The sequence below is a fragment of the Protopterus annectens genome, chromosome 14.part0, assembly GCF_019279795.1.
Source record: "Protopterus annectens isolate FY-2018-M chromosome 14.part0, PAN1.0, whole genome shotgun sequence".
Classification (NCBI taxonomy): Eukaryota; Metazoa; Chordata; order Ceratodontiformes; family Protopteridae; genus Protopterus; species Protopterus annectens.
The window spans coordinates 1,038,245,570-1,038,269,035 of record NC_056748.1 but is presented as its reverse complement, the minus strand read 5'-3'; the positions used below and the strand labels follow the sequence as shown (position 1 = coordinate 1,038,269,035).

Here is a 23,466-nt window from a genome sequence, read left to right as displayed (position 1 = left end):
GTAGTGCATGCCTGTGAGGTATCTATCAATTTTTTGTATGTGATGTAACGGATAATACCAACAGAGGAAAGAAACTGAGTGATGTCACAGAGAGTCAACCAGAAACCAGTTCAGGCATAGAACAAATGGAATGATTATTAAATTATGCTTTCTCTTTATGTGCATTTCTTGGGACTAAATTAAAGGGAAGAACAGTCACATTTTGAAAGCAAAACTTGACATTTGTGTGCAGTACTTTAAGCGAGAAAGGAATCTTTTGTTTCTGTCAAGACAAGATTTGATAGAGGAGTAACAGTACAGAGTTGTCTGCTAGGCAGCTGTCTTATAATCTCTAAATGCATTGTTTCTTCACCATCAGACAGCTGATGGACAGAAGACAAAATGTTTTGGTCAAAGCACACTCAACCAGAAGACTGTCTACTCTATTGCTTACTTCAACAATGTCTCTTTTACAGACACCTGTGTCATAGCCACTTAGTCTTAGGAACAAACTTCTTCCATGCTTTACTGTCTTCATCGTGATGCAAAGATTCAAGCTACATTATTCCAAGAAGCAGTTGTCTGGGCTCTGTATTTGTGCAGTTCGATGGAACCCTCCTCCTCCTGATGACAGTTACTTAGGATTCACTCCAGCCAGGGATCTACCAAGTGAAGGGGGGGGTCCTTGATGTCAGACATAATGGACATAATCTTCTACAGTAGCACACTCCTTGGTGTTTTAGGAATACCTTCCACCCATCCTGTTGTGGATGAGGGCCTCTTCTACTAGCTGCTGTAATTTCCTCCGACTCATACAAAAATGTATCGTTATATTAATTTGTTGGGTCTATATTACGTTATCGAACTTTTAAAAGTTCGAATGTCATATGGCCGACACCATATGATCGCACATTTAAAAGTTTGAACGTTTCAGCAGAGATCTCCATACAGTGCGGAATGGAAAGATGTCCTTCAAGAATGCAACTGCAGTCCTGACATATGGGTTGTCCAGCCTCAGGCAGCCCCTCGGTCGGCCGGATTCCAAAGTCTGGGTCCGGCGTCGGCTGATCTCGCCTCTTCCCCGACGTCAGAGCGGCTGGGGTATAAAAGCATCAGCCGACGCCATCTTCTTCAGTCTTTCTTGCCGCGCAGTGCCCGAAGCAGAAGCAGTTTGCAAGTGCCGGTCGGCCAGCTCCTGTGTTTTCAGTTACCGAAGTCATCAAAAAGCTAAGTACCCCGTTGGGGAACCTTTTCTTGCCTCAGCCAATGTCAGATAAAACTGCAAAAGTTAATAATTGTTTGTCTTGTGGTAAACAAATACCTCATAAGGACTTCCATTCTTACTGCCTTCCCTGCCTGGGCCCAGACCACGACGTCTCGGCCTGTGCTGCCTGTGCTTGCTTCAATAAGCGCACACTCAGGCGCCGGGCAGAATTTGCAGAAGACATTTTTGGGGAAAATTAATCCTATATCATGCCTTTGGAACAACCGACAACACATACTTCCAAAAAATGAAGGACCGGGACTGACATTCTCAGCCCGCGACTTCCACCAACGCCACGCCAAAGCCTACCCACGAGTGCATCGGTCTCTTCGGAGGCGGTAATTCAACCGCTCCAGACCGACGACACCGCTTTACCGCACACTTCGGTCCCGGAGGTTACCCTGGTGCCGGTTGTTGATTTTCCTCCTGAAACCGAAGCCCAGGAATTACCTGACACCATACCGGTGGATAAAGTTACTCCAGCACGTGGGGCAGCCTAGGCCTCCGGTCTTTATGTCCATCAAGGCCTACACACGTGCTAAGGCTGCCAGCCAGGCTAAGGCTCACCCTCCTAAATCCTTTTCCCAGGGTTCCACTTCTGATAAACAGATCATGACTTTAGCTGCAGATCTAATTTCTTTAATCAGAGGCTCTCAGGCACATCCAGACAGAGGTTCTCAGCCGCCTGCAGATAAAAGGCCTAGGGTTGAGCAGACAGATACCCTTTCCTCAGATGAAGCCTCTGGGGACTCAGACCATTCAGATTCTCAGGAAGAATCCTTCCAGGCCTACGAGGATTCTGATGCTGATGAATCCATTCCCTCTGCCTCTCCTCCAGAGGATATTTCTTTCGGGGAAATTCTCCACTCCATGAGAGACTATTTTCAGTGGCAGGGCCAGGATTTCTCTGACTCTAGGAAAAGGCTACGTACTTTCCTTAAGTTACCCCAGCACAGGCCTTTAGCTATTCCACCAGTGTTAGATGTATTGGATGATGTGTACTCAGACTCCAGTGCTTCCCCTGATTCTCTCCCTCCTGCTCCTGTCAAGCCAGACAGATATTACAGGGTTCTTGAAACTCATAAGCATCTCTTTAAGGCCCACTCTGTGGATCTAGAAACTATTTCTCAGGGGCCCAAAGGAGTGGCCACCTCCATGGCCAAAAACCCTTTGCCCGCAGACAGGGAATCTAGGTCCTTGGAGATGGGGCAAAAAAGTTTATACCTCAACCACCCTTGCCATGAGGGCACTTAACTGTCTTTTTCATATGTTTCAGTATCAGGATTTCTTGATGGATGATTTGCAGAAAAAGTTAGCCTCTCCTGAGCCTTTAGATAGAAAGGCCTTGCAGGGTTTGGTTCATAATACTCAGCAGGTTAGCAATCATTTTCTTCAGTGTGGTTTTGATGCATTGGAAGCTTCATGTAGGGCAGCTATGACAGGGGCCGTCATACGTAGACATGCTTGGTTGAAAGAACAGGCATTGCCAGATCATGTTAAAGTAAAGCTCCTAGATGCACCTCTGGAAAAACAGAAGTTATTTGGTGCAAATGCACAGGATGTGTTGAAATCTATTGAGGAAAAGGCTAAATCAGTACAAACAGTCAAAGATTTCCTCCAGGTTCAGCCACCGAGGTTCAGCAGGAATTGGCCTTCAAGAATTGGTCCTTTCCAGACACTGACAAGTTCCAAAGGGGAAAAAACAGGCGTGCTCGAGGAAGAGGGCAATACCGAGGCTCCTACAGGGGCCGCCAATGGCAACCAACTAATCAGAGAAGTGGCGCAGGGACTTCTACTGCACCACAGGGACAATCACAATGACTTGCCTTTGACACCGCCGACCAAGGCTCAAAGAGAAGCACCTTTAGGCAGAAAGTTATCCTTATTTTCAAAGAATTGGCACGTTTTAACAAAGGACAAATGGATTCTGGACATAATAGACAAAGGTTACAGGTTCCACTTCCATACCTTACCAACAAGACAAGGCATGCCAAACCTGCCACAAAATCAAAGGGCAGAGGCACTCATACAAGTTTCAAACCTGTTACAGATCAAAGCAATAGAAAAGGTTCCTCCTCAGGAACAAGGTCAGGGATTCTACTCAAGACTGTTCCTTGTTCCAGGAAAAGAAAAGCAATGGAGACCTATACTGGACTTGTCCGCTCTAAACACTTTTCTCATTGTGCCAAAATTCAAAATGCTGACGTTACAGCAACTTCTTCCCATACTGGGCAAGGGGTCTTGGCTGGTTACTCTGGACCTCAAGGAGGCATACCTGCATGTCTTAATCAGACACAGTTGCAGAAGATACCTCAGATTTCTTGCAGGGTCAGAGCATTATCGATTCTCAGCATTGCCGTTTGGCTTATCTACTGCGCCCAGAGTATTCACGAAATGCCTGGCATCAGTAATTGTACATTACAGACTCCAGGGGATACAAATATACCCTTACCTGGGCGACTGCCTTATACAAGCGGACAGCAAACAAGCCTTAATAAGAAACTTGAACTATGTCATACACTTACTACAGGCTTTGGGATACACAGTCAACATTCAAAAATCAAGACTACTGCCATCCCAACAAATAATTTTTCCAGGAGCCAAACTGGACACAAACTCACAAATGGCTTTCCTCACAGAAGAAAAACAAGAACAATTACCAGATTACTTCAAAAGCCTAGCAAAGCTCACCCAGATGACTGCAAGGAAAATCCTGCAGGCCCTGGGTTTCATGGCATCTTGCATTCTTCTGATTCCACTGGCAAGACTACACATGAGAAAACTACAATGGTACCTAAAAAGTTTATGGTCTCAACACAGCCACAACTTAGAAGAAATTATACCACTCATTCCAAGTCTTCAAAAGGAATTTTTGTGGTGGGCACAAGCAAGTCAATTAAACAAAGGCATGTCTTTCAACAAACCTCAAGCAAGTCAAACCATTACAACAGATGCCTCAGATCATGGATGGGGGGCGCACATGGAGGGCAGATGCATGCAAGGGCAATGGGCTCCCCGGGAAATGCATCTGCACATAAATCAAAAAGAGATGTTGGCAGTGATTCATGCAATCGAGGCCTTCGGAAAATTTTTTCAGCAAGGTCATCTGCTAATAAAGACAGACAACACCACTGTCATGTGGTACATAAACAAACAGGGAGGCACTCATTCTTACCCCCTCTGCAGACTAACAATGACTCTTTCGGAAAAGGCCCTGAAACTGAACTTACAGTTGCAGTCCCAGTTTGTTCCAGGCAAGGGCAATGTTCTGGTGGACAGTCTAAGCAGAAACATTTTGGACCCGCACGAATGGATGCTGCATCCAGACATTTTTTCACAAATAACTCATGCATGGGGAAGGCCGGACATAGATCTCTTTGCCTCTCACCTCAATCATCATCTGAAGAAGTTCTGTTCGAGGACACACCATCCTCAAGCCTGGAGAATGGATGCTCTCTCCTTCAGCTGGAATTCTCTGACAATCTATGCATTCCCACCTCTACCATTAATGACCAAGGTGTTACTGAAGATCAAAGCAGAACAACCGAAAGGTATTTTGATAGCTCCAGACTGGCCAAGGCAGCACTGGTATCCATTACTAAGGAGCATATCTCGCACCAAGCCGTGGCCCCTGCCTCAATGGCCTCTGCTTCTAACTCAGCACAAATACAGAACTGTTCATCCCAACCTGCAAACATTGCAGCTGACAATTTGGAGGGTCCCATGACTTCTACCCATATCTCTCTATCCAAAAAAGTTCAAGAGATCTTACTGGAAGCACGCAGACCTTCCACCAGAAAAACTTATTCAGCCAAATGGAAGAGATTCATCACCTGGAATGCCAACAAGGGTCAGGATGCATCAGTAATAAGCATGCCACAGATACTAGAATACTTGGCAGAAATGCTTCATAGTGGCCTTTCATATTCTTCCATAAAAATACACGCTTCAGCAATCTCAGCAAAATACAACTGTGATCCACCTGTGTTTTCACATTCTTTGCTAAGACAGTTTCTAAGAGGGATAAAGAATATCAAACCTCCCGGGAAACCACCAGTGCCTGCATGGGACCTCAACTTCGTCTTGGAAAAATTAACTCTTCCTCCTTTTGAGCCAGCAGCATCTTCAGAAATGCAATTTCTCTCCTGGAAAACAGTTTTCCTGTTGGCAGTTACCTCAGCAAGAAGAGTCTCGGAGATACAGGCCATCATGGCAGTACCTCCATTCCTCATTTTTCATCAGGACAGAGTTTCTTTAAGAACCAATCCTTCATTCATCCCAAAAATGATATCCAGGGTGTCTCTAAATCAAGCAATTCACCTGCCTACTTTCTTTCCCAATCCTCAAAATAAAGGAGAAAAGCTGCTGCACACTTTGGACATACACAGACAATTATGCTACTACTTGGACAGAACAAAGGCCAACAGAAAGTCTGACCAACTATTTGTAGCTTATGCTGCTGGAGTGCAAGGAAAGGCAATTTCCAAACAAACAATTTCAAAATGGATTGGGCACTGCATCAGATTCTGTTACTCTTTCCATGGAAAAGGTGTGCCAGCCAATATCAGGCCACACTCCACCAGAGCTATAGCCACCTCCACAGCCTTTCTAAGAGGGGTGGCTACAAAGGACATTCTAGAAGCTGCTACATGGAGCTCCGTGCATACATTTTCCAAACACTACAACCTGCCTTTATACTCCAGATCCCAAGCAGGCTTTGCTTCTGCAGTCCTGCAGGACATTTTAGCTACGCCATCTTTTTCTTAGATCCTACCACCCCCAGCTTGGCTATGGTATTCAACCCATATGTCAGGACTGCAGTTGCATTCTTGAAGGACATAGTACAGTTTTGTACCTACCATAAATGTAGATGTCCGATAGATATGCAACTGCAGTCAGGTTTACCCTCCCTCCCTCCTACCCCTCTGTAATTTACTTTTTTGGGTCCACTACCCCTTTTCCAACTTAGCTGGGGATAGCTTTTTATGGTGTATCTGTTTATTACTATTGTGCATGTCTGGAATTTTATCCATTCTCTAAATTTAGCCTTCCTTGGAGGGCACCTGGCATCTGGGGCAAGAAACACTGAAGAAGATGGCGTCGGCTAATGCTTTTTTACCCCAGCCGCTCTGACGTCGTGGAAGAGGCGACATCAGCCGACGCCGGACCCAGACTTTGGAATCCGGCCGACCGAGGGGCTGCCTGAGGCAGGACAACCCATATGTCAGGACTGCAGTTGCATATCTATCGGACATCTACATTTATGGTAGGTACAAAACTGTACTATTTCCCTTTCCTGCACTGTAGTGCAATCTCAGAGTTGGTATATTTAAAGAGTGGAGGGTGTGGGGGGTGCAGGGGTGCTTGCCCCCCTACTTAAAACGTCCAGGCATGTTTTTTTCTGTGGTTTATTTTTTTATTAGATTTTCTAACTTTTAAAAGTTCGATCATATGGTGTCAACCATATGATGTTCGAACTTTTAAAAGTTTGATCATCTAATATAGATGCAATTTGTTTAATAACAGAAGTGCCAAAACTTAATTGTAATTTATTGATTTGCAGGAAGATAATCACTTGTAGCTTTGATGTAAACTGGTAGGCTCTGAGGACTTGTACACATACATTCTTAGGTTTATACTAGGGTAATGACCACTACGGCCTTTATAATCCTTGCCATGCAGCCCAAATGTGTTTGACAAGTTATTTTATCATACAGTTATTGTATCTTGGTCATTATTTAAGGGATCTGTGTTAGTTTGGGCATGACTTTCTCTTTCCATCAGAGACATAGGTGTAAGACAAGGGGTGAATTTCCAATTTCCAGTCCATTGTTCCAGGTTGCACTTGAATAGGGTTAGGGAAGGACTCTGCTGGATGGGGAACCTATTCCAGAGAATGGGAATTTTCCGAGATACATAACTGTCCCTCCAACGTAACCTGTTTATGTTGCAAGCAATGTTTAGGTCCTTAGGTCTGGTAGTTCTGATACTGTTCATTTTTGTTGATTTGCAAAAAGTCCATCAGAGCAGGATCCAAGGATGCCTTATATGCCAGCCATAGATCACCTGTCAGCAGTCTGTTGGAAATAGAATATAGAGATAGGGCTTTGAGCCAGTCTACATAAGAATTTGTGTTTATGCCCTCTATTGTTTTTGTGAGGAATCTTTGCAGATGTTCCAGTTGTTGCATGTACCTACCAAAGGGGGCATTTCACTCAATGATAGGTTTGATGAGGCCCAATTACAGTGGGATAATTACTTCCCTGGACCAAGATGCAGTGCACTAACTTATAAACTGAGCAACATAGAATGATTTCCTTACTACCTTGAACACATTTGTCAAAAGCCAGATTATTGTGTACATTTGTTCCCAAATCCCTGACTACTAGATCCACTCTTAGGGGTGTTTTACCTACTGTAAACTTTCCCAGGGTAGCCAGCTTACCAAAAGGTACTATTATGCATTTCTTGGCATTGAGTTCTATGTTGTGGCTTTGGCACTTGTACATTTGTCTGTGTTGACCCTTCTTGCAAGATGTTCATGCCTTGGGGGTTGATTCTTTGACTGCTCCTAGATTTCAATCATCTGTAAAGTTGGCGAGCCAGGAGCCTTTGATATTGGCTTTCACTTCTGAGATGTAGATATCAAAGAGAAGCAAGCCCTGAGGGACTCCACTGCTGACCGGTCTCTCTGTGGAGGTGGTCTCACCAATTCTAACTTTTTGAGTCCTATCTGTGAGCCAACTGGCTATTCAGCTCATTATGTAGGGGTTTATGCCAAATTCTTAAGTTTGTTTATAATGCCAGAGTGGGCTGTTGTAGCAAATGCTTTAGCCAGGTCATGGTAAGCAGTATGCACCTGTTTACCCTTATCCATTACCTTAGTGACCTTTTTGTAGAAGTCCTCTAGGTTTAGTTTGCATGTTCTTTAACAAAACCAGACTGGGTTGGTTCCAGTATCTGAAGGTTTCCTATGTCTTTGGTAATCACTTCCATGATAATTTGTTTCATGGCTTTGCAAATAAGAGTAGTCGGACTAATGGGTCTGTAGTTTCCGGGATCCATTGACAGTCCACTGGCATCTTACATCCCTACCTGCTTTTATTTGAGTATATGTTCCTGAGCATATGATTTTACAGAGAAAATTGCCAAGTTTTGATAGGTTCTTCTTGGGTATATCTTTACCAATCAAAAAGGGTCCTCCCCTAGATGAATTGATATAGTAATGTCATATGGTTTTATTTTGGTGGACATAGCATTTGCATCTGTAATACAGTAAAATTTGATGGACTTTACACAGTATTCACAATTTTAGTAAGTGCACCTTCTGTTTAGTTTTATGTTTAGCTGCAGTAATAGATGATAATGTCATTTAACTTGCATTTGTTTTCTTTTCCCCACTCTTGTTTTAGTACTTACTAGAGAACAATCGAATGGTTAATATTTTTACAGACCTTTACTACCTAACCTTTGTGCAGGAGTTAAACAAGGTTCTTAGTGGTTGGCAGCCCTCAGTGTTACAAAACGGTAAGTGTTTCTGTATTTTTCTAGTGATGCATCTAATATGTTTTCACACTTGTACTGCTCACTGATTTGTGCTGTCTTGCTTGTTCATCTTATAGCATGTTAAGCACTGTTCCTCATGTTTTCTTTAAATGCTTTAACTATATTCATGAAGAATTGTTCCACCCAGCATGCACTTAGGCAGTAATATATCTGATTGTCAGTTCTGTCATCTTCTAAAGTTTCACACCTCTTTTTCTGCCTTTCTGTTTCATTAGAAAGAACAGTTGTCCTCTTTCACAACGTTGGTAATAAGTTTGAAATTTTGCTTAGTTTGCAGCATTTATGGTTTGCATTTCTCTTTTTGGTTGAGCTCACTGGGTGGTTTGCGGTGCCATGATCATTTCTCTGAAAGCAGTAATGCTTCTAGTGCTTGTTCCAGTGAGCTATAGAAGAGATTTATCAAAGTTTTGAGGCCATTGCTAGTTGCTCCTGTTAAGAATCGTGCACATTCACTGTTCCACAAGAGTCTGTGATGTTGCTGCTGCCAGAAATGCTTACCTTAAAATGGTCATCAGAACTTGTTTTAAAACCTTTAGTTTACAGCTGTGCTATTTGCCATCAAGAGCATTTTGCAGCAGGTTAAAATACACAGCAACAACCGTCCACAGAAACTCAGGACCAGCAAGAACTATCTGAGATGTTTAATAAAACCACATCCACCGACTAAGCGCTTTCACCTAAAAAGGCATCATCAGAGTCCGTTATACAAATAACAAACATCCTATTTAACCTATAATACAACCCTAATTAATGACATCACATTTCAAAAACACCAATGAGCCAAAACCCCACTGCCTTCATATTTAAAAACACATTACACTTTAAACCAAAAAATACATTAATATACAAATTGTCTTTCTATAATACATCACATAACAATTAAATATGTAATCTAAATGATTATTTGTTTACATTTGTTTTAAAACTAAATGCATACTATAAAAACCAAAAAACTTTTATTATAAAAAACATTAACATTAATATATGAATATGAACTCATGATTATGTACTTTGTGCTATATACAACTTGCTTTATATTTTAAAACTGGCTTAATAGATATATAATTGCTTCATGTATCACATGTGATGCATTCTACGTGGGTATGACCACACGTAGACTGCGTGATAGGATTAGTGAACATGTGCGTAGTTTGAAAAAGAAAGATCAACACAATGCTCTGTTTTTGCATAGTTGCAAATGTAATGGTTTTAAATTTTTTTTATTTTTTGTCATAGACAGAATTTATGAAGACCAGGTGGGTGACATTAGTAACAAAGTGGCCCTGTTGGAGGTTGAATGGCAGGTGAGACTCAATGCCATGAGACACCCTGGCATAAATGATTATATATCTATTAAGCCAGTTTTAAAATATAAAGCAAGTTGTATATAGCACAAAGTACATAATCATGAGTTCATATTCATATATTAATGTTAATGTTTTTTATAATAAAAGTTTTTTGGTTTTTATAGTATGCATTTAGTTTTAAAACAAATGTAAGCAAATAATCATTTAGATTACATATTTAATTGTTATGTGATGTATTATAGAAAGACAATTTGTATATTAATGTATTTTTTGGTTTAAAGTGTAATGTGTTTTTAAATATGAAGGCAGTGGGGTTTTGGCTCATTGGTGTTTTTGAAATGTGATGTCATTAATTAGGGTTGTATTATAGGTTAAATAGGATGTTTGTTATTTGTATAACGGACTCTGATGATGCCTTTTTAGGTGAAAGCGCTTAGTCGGTGGATGTGGTTTTATTAAACATCTCTGATAGTTCTTGCTGGTCCTGAGTTTCTGTGGACGGTTGTTGCTGTGTATTTTGGCTGCTTCGTTGTGTGTTGCCCTTTTGTGGGGTTGCATATTCCTTATCGGATTTTGCAGCAAGTTACCTGCTGGAATTTCCTCTTCTGCTGTTCCCAGCATGTCATTAGTTTTCTCTGCCCCCCCCCCAACTCAGGTGCGTATTCCCCTCCTGCTTCATGTATTGCAGAGTGTTAAGGCTCTGAGTTGTAGTTCCTGTAGTACAGGGTTTGATTCCCTCAGTCCTCATTTGCCTACTGTTTGTCCTTGGGTAAGTCACTTTAACCAAGCATTGCTCCCAAGTCAACCATGAAAAAGGGATTGTGTGTCCAGTGAGCCTACCTGGTCGACAAATTGGTATTACTGTGTGGCATCACATGCAAGCTAGGAGAAAATGCTTTGCACTTGCACTGCTCAGTTACTGTCTTGCTCCTCACATTTATTACATCTCAGGCTTCACATTTAAAGTGGAACCTGTGTGTTGAGAGACAGCCTTACAAGACTATCTGCAAATATATAGAGCTGAGTATATTTTTCTGTATTATAGAGCTAAATTGTTGCTTAGATATCTGTTGTCTTACTGTTCTGCAAATGTACAGAGATCAGTATATATTTTTTGGTTTTATAATTTGCACTCTGATTCCTCACATCTCTGTTGAAACTGCCCCCCCCCCTCATTTTGGTTTCTATAGCTTGTGTGTTGTTAACTCAAGGTTCCCTTAATTTGACTTAATAGCAGCAGCCTGCATTTAAAGTGGAACCTGTGTGTTGAGAGACAGCCTTACAAGACTATCTGCAAATATATAGAGCTGAGTATATTTTCTGTATTATTCTGTATTATAGAGCTAAATTGTTGCTTAGATATCTGTTGTCTTACTGTTCTGCAAATGTACAGAGATCAGTATATATTTTTTTTGGTTTTATAATTTGCACTCTGATTCCTCACATCTCTGTTGAAACTGTCTTTTTGGTTTCTGTAGCTTGTGTGTTGTTAACTCAAGGTTCCCTTAATTTGACTTAATAGCAGCAGCCTGCATTTCAAGTGGAACCTGTGTGTTGAGAGAGAGCCTTACAAGACTATCTGCAAATATATAGAGCTGAGTATATTTTCTGTATTATTCTGTATTATAGAGCTAAATTGTTGCTTAGATATCTGTTGTCTTACTGTTCTGCAAATATACAGAGATCAGTATATATTTTTTTTGGTTTTATAATTTGCACTCTGATTCCTCACATCTCTGTTGAAACTTTTCCCCACTCCCCTTCCCTGTTCTTGGTTGTAGTTTAAATTTGGTGGCTTTTGCAGTGCCCGCCCTACTGTAGATTTGATCTAGGAAACTCCCCCAGTCCCATCTCTTTACTGCATTCTACCTAATAAACCCTTTCTGCACTTGCTTTTAGTCCTTTTTTAATTTAATTACATTTTTTCAAACTGTGTGTGGACTAATATTGCTACATACTCAATTGTGCCAGCTTGCACTGCATGTGGATTGTTTTTGCTACTTTTCTGAAAAAAAAATTGTAAGCCTGTTTCCTTCCTTTCTTGTAATTAGTGTTCCAGATACAGATTTGCTGTATCCAGGACTAATTGTAAGCTTCTGAGCCCCCCAAGCCTTTCTGTGTTGGAGGGAAACCTTCTAGCTTATCAGTGGGAGTGGTAAGCACTAGGTAACCTGTCTACCACATAAGGAGTGATTCTCGCCCAGAATTTGTAGTTATTGGCTGTTTGGGCGGTCTTCATCTCTCTCAACTTTCTGATTTGAAGGCCTGTATTTGCACTTGTTTCTGTCCTGTAACTCCTGGGCCCATCTCATTTGCTCACTCAAAAAAAAAATTATCTGCTTTTACTGTATTTGTGTTTCTTCCTACTTTATTTTGCTTTTAAGGCCATCTTAAAAGTACTCAATTGTATTTATTACTGCTTGGCGTAACTCATTCTAAGCCTTTTAGTTTAAGCACTTGGGCTTTAGACCAGTTGTTTTAAATTAAGAAGGTTTATGGTCTGCACTGTAGTGGCAGAACAGGTAGCTTACATCCTTCTAAGTTGGGAACTGCTGATTGAGGGCTCAGTGTCTGTTGTTCTAAAAGTGTATTAATTCTGGTTTAAGCACTTGGGCTTCAGGCCAGTTATTTTACATTAAAAGGGTTCGTGGTCTGCACTCTTGTGGGAGGAGAGGCTGGACTCTACCCTTCTGAGCTGGGAATTTCTGGTTAAAGGCTTAAAGTGCCTGCATATTTGAACTGCTTCTAACTGAAATTGGTACACCTTGTTTGCTTTAGCATAGACTAGATCCAGGCCTGCTGAATCTAGCTTTGTTTGTATAACTTGAGCACTAATCCAAGCATTCTTTAAAGTATTAAATTGTATTTATTACTGCTTGGTAGTAACTTGATTAAAGTGTAGCTATCATTCTAAGTCTTTTGGATTAAGCACTTGGGCTTCAGACCAGTTGTTTTACATTAGGAAGGTTTGTGGCCTGCACTGTGGTGGCAGGACAGGTAGATTACATCCTTCTAAGTTGGGAACTGCTGATTGATGGCTCAGTGTCTGTTGTTCTAAAAGTGTATTAATTCTGGTTTAAGCACTTGGCTTCAGGCCAGTTATTTTACATTAAAAGGGTTCGTGGTCTGCACTCTTGTGGGAGGAGAGGCTGGACTCTACCCTTCTGAGCTGGGAATTTCTGGTTAAAGGCTTATAGTGCCTGCATATTTGAATTGTTTCTTACTGAAATTGGTACACCTTGTTTGCTGTAGCATAGACTAGATCCAGGCTTGCTGAATCTAGCTTTGTTTGTATGCTTGTTGTTTGTTTGCTTGTTATTTCCCTGAAATGCTAATTCCACCTAAAACGCGGCTTTTCAGCGCTTCTGTGGATCCCTAGTGATATCTGCATTGCTTACTATACTTATTTCCTTGTTTCACTTGAAAGAAAGTTACTGTTTGTCGTTTTTGCATTTAAGTTACCTGTAACACATTGCATTTAAGTTACCTGGCACTTGCTCACTAAAGCAATTATATAAGTCAGCACTAAATAATTAAAAGCACTACACCCTCACAAACTCCCCTTGAGTACCTTGTTCCCCATTGGCCCTTTTTTTTCAATTATAAAGGAATTCCCAATACTATTCTAGCATGTCCAAAGGTCAGTTGTCAATCTCCTCTCCGGTCCAGCTGGTGAATCTGGGAATCTTGACACAATGTTGCAACTGCCTCATGTACACAGACAACCCTCTCCTCCTCCCAACAAATTCCAACACATATGAGAGATGCAACTATATAGCCATACTGGAGGCTAAGCTCTCTCAACTCAGTACTGGCGAAACCAGTCAGGAGGAGAAGGAAACCACACTCACTACAATTCCAGTCTCACATAGACCTACCACAACAGCAAACCAAACACATAAACACACAAAAACATACTCGGAGGCTCTAAATAAAAATCTGCCTAAGCAGCAGAGACCTCCAAAGCAGACACCCAAGCAACCACTACCCCAAAACAAAACACGTGTAACACATAGCTCAGAAAGCCAGTGTGCCGAACAGTCACAGCCCTTAAGGCTAAACAACACACCTGATACACTTGTAATAGGTGACTCTATCGTCAGGCACACTGACGTCCCGCTCACCAGGCTGAACAAGGAGAAGGTCACGGTGAGCTGCCTGTCGGGCGCTAAGATCCGCCACATAACACAAGCACTCAGGTCACTCCAAGGCAAGTACAAACATGACTCCGTCATTGTCCATGCTGGTGTGAATGACCTGAGATGTACCTCCCTGGACTACACGAAAAGAGACATAGAGGAGCTCTCTGAGCATGTAGCCCAGGCCGGTATGACCCTGAGCATCTTACCCTCACCAAGAATGATGCCACAATATGAAGACAAGATGATCAATTTCAACAATTGGCTTAAGTATTGGTGTCATTCAAAGGGGATCCAATGCCTGTCAGCCTGGGATGACATGCTCGACAAGCCACGATGCTTCACTAGGGACAGCTTGCACCTGTCACCCCTGGGCTTTTGAATATTGGCAAAGGCTCTTGCTACCCCCATAGTACCTTTTTTAGGCAAGGCTCAAAAGACAAACCCACCTCCATAGGTATCACAAGGGATAAGAAACTAAGAGTAATGCTACTCACCACCAGAAGTCTAAACCTCAAGATGCACACACTCAAAACTCTCCTTAGCATGGAGAACATCGATATCTGTGCAGTAACAGAAACCTGGTTCAAGGCTCCCGAGAGCACCCCAGCACTACCAGGTTATACCTCATACCATGCTTTTCAGCCCCAAAACTTGGACCGAACCACAAAAGGAGGGGGAGTATCAATATTCGTCAAAGATACCCACACTTCCAGGTTGGTGGCACAGCACGAAGCATCAGAGGCTATCCATGTGCAACTAACAGTGAGTAAAACTGCCTTCCAATTTATTGCCTGCTACAGACCACCCTCCCAAACCCAGGAACCCGACTCGGCCTTCCTGAGAACACTGGAAAATATGAAGGTCTCTCCAAACACCATTATATTGGGCGACTTCAACTACCCAAACATAGACTGGGAGCATTACTCTAGCTCCAACACCCTAGCCCAAAGGTTCCTAGAATTTATAAACTCAAATGCTATGGAACAACTTGTTACCACTCCCACAAGAGGGGAAAACATACTGGACCTGATCATCACCAACATGGGGACTCTATGCTCCAGACCAGAAGTGTATCCCTCACTGGTAAGATCAGACCATAAACTAATCTCACTGGATATTCACATCCCGACTCCACCCCTGCCCTGAAAACCACAGTGAAAAACTTCTCTAAAGCAAATTTCACACTCCTCAAAACCGAGGTGGAATCCTTCAAAGCCCCCGGGCCTGTGGAAAATACGGCCCAGACCGCAGAATCCTTTATAAACACATTCTATGAACACCTTCAGGAATGCATGGATCATGCAATCCCAAATAAAACCAAGACCCAATCCTCCAAAGGCAGACGTCCTGTCTGGTGGACCCCAGCCATAAACAAACTATACAATAGAAGGAGGAAGCTACTACATGATAGAGCAAAATCCCAAAAAGGGGAGGCATCTCTGATCAGTATTAGCAAAAAAACTACGGGCACTCATAAAATTGTCTAAGGCCAGCTTCCAGAGAAAAATTGCACAGGACACTAAGGATAATCACAAGGCTTTCTTTAGTTATGTTAGGAACCTGGGTGGGAATTCCCAGATATGCTCAGAATTAGTCCAAAATGAAAAAAATACACCGAACCCACAGACATTGCCAACATCCTAGCTGACAGGTTCAGTGCAAACCCCCCCCCCCCAAAAGGGCAAATATCTATCCCAGCAGAGTGCTGCCCCCTGACATCTCAGATGCTCAGGTAAGAGCTGCCCTCTCCAAAGCAAAAAACACAGCATCAATGGGACCAGACGGTGTCCCAGGCTGCGTCCTACATGAACTCCAAGAAGAGCTAAGCCCAAACATAAAACTACTGTTCAATCTCAGCCTTACTACAGGATATGTACCCAAATAGTGGCGTACAGCAACAGTGGTCCCTCTCCACAAAGGTGGTGACTCAATGGATCCTGGAAACTATCGCCCCATAAGCCTGACTAGCTTGGTCTGCAAAGCTATGGAAAGGATCATCATGGACCTCATAAATAAAGATATTGGGGACCTACAGACACTGGATCCTACCCAGTTTGGCTTTGTTAAGGGCAGATCCTGCCTCTTAAACTTGGTTGATTTCTTTGAAACAGTCACCAAGGCGATTGACGAGGGGAAGGTGGTCCACACAGCCTACCTGGACCTCGCAAAAGCCTTTGATACAATATCCCACTCGGGCATTATAGATAAGCTCACTAGCTTAAATATGAACCCCTCTGTCACTAGATGGGTTGCAAACTGGCTCAAGGACAGAACCCACATGGTTAGAATTGCTGGAGCCATGTCAGTCTCCAAACCAGTTACAAGTGGCGTCCCACAAGGCTCAGTCCTGGGACCTCTCTTGTTCAGTGTATATTTCTCGGAGGTACAGGCCAACACGGAAGGACTGTGGCTGACCAGATTCGCAGATGACTGCAACCTGGGTGCCATAATCGACTCTCCAGCCGACACAAGCATCCTGCAAAAGGGCCTCATAGAAACAAGCAACTGGTGCCAGAACCATGGCCTCAAGCTAAACGCCAAAAAGTGTATAATCATCCCCTTTGGCAAAAACAAAGTGCCCACAAATTACCACATAGGTGGTAATCCATTAAGTACAGAAGAAGTAATTAGGGACCTGGGGACCCAAGTTGATAGAAATCTCTCATTTGACAACCACGTGGCCAAAGTGGTTAGAAAAACATTTTATATAGCCCACCTAATCATGAAGGAATTCACATCTAGATCAGGGGAGGTCATCGTGCCTCTTTACTCATCCCTCATCAGGCCCATAATTGAGTACAATGCCCCTTTTGGGATGTACCTTACCAGACACCTGCAGCAACTGGAAAGACCCCAAAAGTACCTCACCAAGAGGATCAAAGGGCTCAAACAGATGCCATATGCTGCCCGGTTAAAGAAACTCCAGCTCTACTCAGTGGCATACCGCCTGCTCAGAGGCGATCTGTGCCTGACGTATAAAGCCATGCCCAACCTGGAATTAATGGACATGCTGTACCTCAGAAAATCTAAATCCCATCGAGCTACGCGCTCGAGAGACTTGAACCTCAGCACTGAAATAAATAGGACATGCTGGAGGGACAGATTCATAACCCAGAGGCTCCCTTCACTCTGGAATAAAATCCCAGTCCAGGTTAGGCAGAGTCCCTCATTGACTCTCTTCAAGAGGAATCTTGATGAGTGGATGGGAGATCATAGGTTTACCCCGGGTATCACTTCTGTGTCACTATTAGACAGAGGCACAGTATACTAACCTCGGAAAAGGGCATAGCAAAATTAATTTAAAATGGGTGGCGAAAGCCAAACACACTCTGGCTAGGCTTATAAATGCCCTAGGGCAGATAGCCTAGTATGAACCTATGAACCTATAATGGAAGAGTCTTTCACATTTTCTAACCTGGGAAGCTATAGCCTTCTATGTGTGTCGGTTACTGCCAGATTCTGAACAAGAATTCACACGAGAAGTATTTCCTGTCTGGGTAGAGAGAGCACAATGTTAAGCACTCCTAGGTGTGTCAGCATTTCAGTCCAGTTACTTGGAGATGGAGGAGAGAGAAGATGAAGTCCTAACTTCCCCCAGAGTGGTCGAGGTTGCAGATTCCCGGTGCTGGGATTGGCTGTAGGATCCCTTAGATTATCCCTTGCTTTTTCTTGTGCATCAAAAAAAGTTGAAGGAGGCCGATAGCAGATATTTATCACACCCTTATCCAGGTAAGTCTGCTATCAGTTCAGCTTCAAGAAAGCTCTTCCTCATCTTGTAAGATGTCAGAATTGTGCACATCATTTGCCAGCAGCCAGAAGTTCTTCTCAAGCAGCCCACCTTGTTGGGTGAATCCTGAAGAGACTGCTTCCCCCTTGATCAACCAGAGTCAACTTGCTTTTGTGTCCCAACACTGGCTCAACTGGTAGTTGTCAGTACTGAGAGTTCTTTATTCTGAGATTTCGCCCCCATCAAGTCCAGCAGGGTCATCACTCCTACTTGAGGAAGGTACACTGAATCCTTGTGACTAGCAGGGTGCAGAGGACAGATTCAAACATTGTACATATTCCAGCTTTTGTCTTTTAGGACCTGTTCACACTGGTGCAAGAGCACATCGAGAAAACATTGAACATGGCATGATTCTAATGCTAGGTACTGGTTAGGTCAAGTGGTCCCTAGTAGTATCTCTTGGAAGTGTTTCCATGGACACAAAGATGCCATTGCATCACCTGTGTTGTACATCTGTCACAGACTAAACTGCATATTTGTTAACAAAGGGCCTGCGTGCTTGTTCTGGAGTTAGGGTTATATGGGTAGAGGAAAACAGTTTTTAGTACTAAATAAGCACCTATCCAAGCATGTCTTTAGGGGTCAGCTCCCGGTGTTTTCTCCTGTCTACCTGATGAATCTGGGCATCTTGGGGCAATGCAGCAATTGCCTCATGTACACAGACAACTGTCTCCTCCTACCACCCAACACTACAACCTGAGAGAGATGCACTTATTTAGCCAAACTGGAAGCAAAGCGCTATTCACCCAAGACTGGACTAGGCAGTCAAGAGGAGAAGGTAAACACATGCACCACACCACACTTATCACATAGCCCCTCAAAACCTACACCACCAAAACACACACACAGAAACACAAAACACACACCTACATTCACAGAGGATCTCAATAAAAATCTGCTCAAGCAACAGAGACCTCCAAAGCAGAAATGCAAGTAACCTCCACCTCCCAACACAATCCAAATGACACATAGCCCACAAACTCAGTGTACCACTCAACCACAGCCCATAAGGCATAGCAATGTACCTAACACTCTAGACATAGGTGACTCTATAGTCAGGCAGACTGATGTTCCACTCACCAGGCTAAACAAGGAGAAAGTTACTGTCAGCTGCCTGTCGGGTGCCAAGGTCCGCCACATAACACACACACTCCAGTCACTCCACAACAAGTACAAATATGACTGTCATTGTCCATGTTGGTGTGAATGACCTGAGACGTACCTCCCTGGACTACATGAAGAGAGACATGGAGGAGCTGTCCTATCTTGTAGCCCAGGCAGGTATGACCCTAGCCCTGAGTAACATCCTGCCATCACCCAGAGTGATACCACAGTACAAGGACAAAATGATTGACTTCAACAATTGGCTAAGCTTCTGGTGTCATTCTAAGGGGTTCCAGTATCTGTCTGCCTGAGATGACATGATCGACAGACTGCGATATTTTGCCAGAGATGGCCTGCACCTGTCGCCCTTGGATTCCGGATACTGGCTAAAGCTCTTGCCACCCCTATAGTGCCTTTTTAGGCAAGGTTCAAATGGTAAATTCACCACCGTAACAGCTACAAGCAAGCAAAATCTGAGGATAATGCTACTCAATGCTAGAAGTTTAAACCTCAAAATGCATTAACTCGAGGCACTCCTTAAAATTGAGAACATCGACATCTGTGCAGTGACCTGGTTCAAGGCTCTAGAGAGCACCCCTGCATTACCAGGCTATAATTCATACCACACCTTTCGGCCACCTAACCTGGACCGAAACACTAAAGGTGGAGGCGTGTCCATATTCATTAAGGATATTCATACCTCTAAGCTAGTTGCTCAGCATAATGCATCCAAGATTATCCAAGTGCAACTAACTCTGGGCAAGACCGCAATCCAAATTGTAGCTTGCTACAGATCCCCCACCATGCCCCAGGATTTCCACTCCTCATTTCTTGATACATTGGAAAATATTAGGGTCCAACCTAACACCCTAATAATGGGCAATTTCAAGTACCCCACCATTAACTGGGAAAACTATTCCTGTACCAACTCTTTTGCTCAACGTTTTCTGGAATTCATAAATTCCAACGCCTTGAATCAACTTATCCATACCCCCACCAGGGGCAGCAGTATCCCAGATCTGGTCATTACCAACATGGGCAACCGGTGTTCCACACCAGAGGTCAGTTCCTCATTGGTCAGATCCGACCACAAGCTAATCACCCTAGACATCCACATCCCGCCACCACCCCCCATTAAGGAAACCACCGTAAAAAATTTCTCCAAAGCCAACTTCACTTAAGACAGAAGTGGCAAACTTCACAACACCCATGCAGATGGACAATAAAGGCATGACTTCTGAATCCTACGCAAATGCACTTTATAAGCAGTTACACAAGTGCATGGATCGTGCAATCCCTAACAGAACCAGGATGCTATCCTCCAAAAAAAGGAAGCCAATCTGGTGGTCCCCTGCCATAAACAAACTCTACAACCGAAGAAAGAAACTGTTGCAAAAAAGAGTAAAATCCCATGATTGGAGGAACTCCCTCCCTGGTCAGCCTCAGTAAGAAGCTGAGATCCCTCATAAAATCCTCCAAAGCTAGTTACGAAAACAAAATTGCCACTGATTCTAAAGACAACCACAAAGTATTATATAGCTATGTCAAGAATCGCAATGGGAACACTCAGATCTGCTCTGAGTTACAGCACAATGGCACTAAATATACAGAACCAACTGATATTGCCAACATCCTGGCAGATAGGTTCAGTACTGACTTTACCCCCCTCTCACCCCCTAATGAGCCCATCTGCATAGTGGAAGAATGCAGAGTTCCTGTAGTCAATGGTGCACAGTTAAAAAACACACTCTCTAAAGCCAAGAACACAGCATCCATGCGACCTGACAACATCCCAGGCTGCATTCTACATGAATTACAGAACGAACTGGCACCCCATCTAGGTACCATGTTCAATCATAGCCTTACCTCAGGCTTTGTGCCCACTGAGTGGCGCACATTGACGGTCATTCCACTCCACAAAGGAGGAGCCACCATGAACCCCGGGAACTACCGCCCCATTAGCCTGATGAACCTGGTCTACAAGGCTATGGAACATATCATCATGGAACTTATAAACAATGACATTAGTAATCTCCAAACTCTGGACCCCACCCAGTTTGGGTTTTTAAAAGGCAGATCATGTCTCCTAAACCTGATAGACTTCTTTGAAGCAGTCACCAAAGCCGTAGATGAGGGTAAGGTAGCTCACACAGCCTACCTAGATCTTGCCAAGGCTTTCAACACCATCCCCCACTCTGGAATTATAGATAAACTCACTAAACTAGGTATAAATCCCTATGTTACAAGATGGGTTGCCAACTGGCTCACTGACAGAACCCACACTGTGAAAGTAGCAGACTCCAAATCCGACTTTAGACCAGTAACAAATGGAGTACCACAGGGTTCAGTCCTGGGTCCTTTCCTGTTTGGTATCTACTTCTCTGAAGTACAGGCTAACACAGAAGGTCTTTGGCTAACGAAGTTTGCAAATGACTGCAAACTAAGAGCCATAATCGAAATTCCTAACGATGTGGACATCCTACAAAAGGGCCTCACTGAGACAGATGCCTGGTGTCAAAGCCATGGCCTCAAGCTCAGTGCCAAAAAGTGAACTGCCATCCCTTTTGGTAAAAACTCTGTACCAATTAACTACCACATAGGCAATAGTCTACTTAACACCAAAAGTGTGATAAGAGACCTTGGGACACAGGTGGACAGTAGTCTCTTTTGATAATCACATTGCCACAGTAGTCAGGAAATTATTCTACATGGCACACCTCATCACAAAAGGTTTCTTAATCAGGAAAACAGAGGTCATTGTTCCTCTCTACTTGACACTCATTAGACCCATTGTAGAATACAGTGCCCCTTTTGTTATGTACCTCACAAGACATCTACAACAACGGCCGCAGAAATACCTCACAAAGAGGATTACCGGCCTCAAACAGATGCTCTACGCAGACCGTCTCAAAAAACTCCAGCTTTACTCCATCTCATATCGCCTACTCAGAGGTGACCTCTGCCTAACATACAAAGCTATGTCAAACCCAGAGCTGTTGGACATGCTCCACTTAAAGATATCCCAGTCCCTCCGAGCTGCATGCTGTAGCGACCCAAACCTTGTCACATCAATAAACAGAACATGCTGGAGGGATAGATTCCTGTCCCAGAGACTTCCCATACTCTGGAACAAACTACCTATCTATATCAAACAAAGCTCCTCATTAGCACTCTTCGAGAAAAAGCTTGATGATTGGATGGGAGATAGGAAATTCACCCCAAGGATCATTTCTGTGGCTCTGCTCGACAGAGGCACAGGAAAATAATTTTCTTGGGTGGCGAAAGCCAGGATACCTTTTTGGCTAGGCTTATATAGGCCCTAGGGCCAATATCGTAGTACCTACCTATGAACCTATGAAAGTTGTCTCTAATTCTCTTGACAACTGGATTCACAAAACCCAGAGGTCCTACTGTTGGGGACAGATATAAACAATAAGACATCTTTTCCCTTCAGGTTCCCCCTCACACATTTGATGACCCCTATTATGAGAAGATGCGGGATAATGAAATCCTCCTCTTATCTTCCATCCCAGGAGTACCTTAATGAGTGGCTAAGTAAAAAGGAGGGCAGTAATCATGGGTTATGCCACCTCCAGAGTCTGTCTTAAAGTAAGCGGTTTTTTGCAGTCTGACGTAATCTGATTCCTGTTGCATATGTTCTCGAGAAAGTAGAGTTTTTGTACAAGCCTTGTGCATAATGAAATCCTTGGGTCAGCATGTGTTTCAGAAACCTTATCACCTTCCTCTCTGATAAAGAATCCAGATCTTTGGACATTATAGGATAGAGGATATTTTCCTCTTCTGTGTTTATGGTATGTATATGTGTGTATATATATATATATATATATATATATATATATATATATATATATATATATATATATATATATATATACATACATACATACACATATATGTGTGTGTACGCATCTGTATCTATCTGTTTATATGTATGTCTGTGTGTGGGGACGGGCACACATATGTTTCTATTTGTTGATATATGTGTGTGTGTGTGTGTGTGTGTGTGTGTGCGCGCGAGTGTAGGTATGTATTCACGCATACACACACATGCATGTGTGTGCATGAGTATATTTGTGTGTGTGTGTGTGTGTGTGTTTGAGACGAGGGCCTGCTGTGCCTTCCCCTCGTGAGTGTGCATGTTACTTTTCACACCCTGTGAAGGCTGTCTTGCAGACATCAGTTGGCTGAGCTACATCCCTGTCTCATATACTGCATGATGTGCACCTGTATCACTAATAGGTACTGGCACTGGAGCATGCCAGCCCACCTCCCTCCAGCCCCAGAAATGGCTGAGCT

General features: G+C 43.1%; 1 protein-coding gene across 2 annotated transcripts in view; it reads left to right on the top strand.

The window, feature by feature from the left end:
• Positions 1 to 23,466, top strand: part of ZMYM3 (zinc finger MYM-type containing 3) — a 3,891,108-nt gene that overhangs the window by 3,225,130 nt on the left and 642,512 nt on the right. For both annotated transcript variants that reach the window (XM_044056844.1, XM_044056843.1), the window contains exon 22: positions 8,656 to 8,770. In XM_044056844.1, coding sequence (XP_043912779.1) covers positions 8,656 to 8,770 — 115 coding nt within the window. The remainder of the gene's footprint in view (positions 1 to 8,655; positions 8,771 to 23,466) is intronic.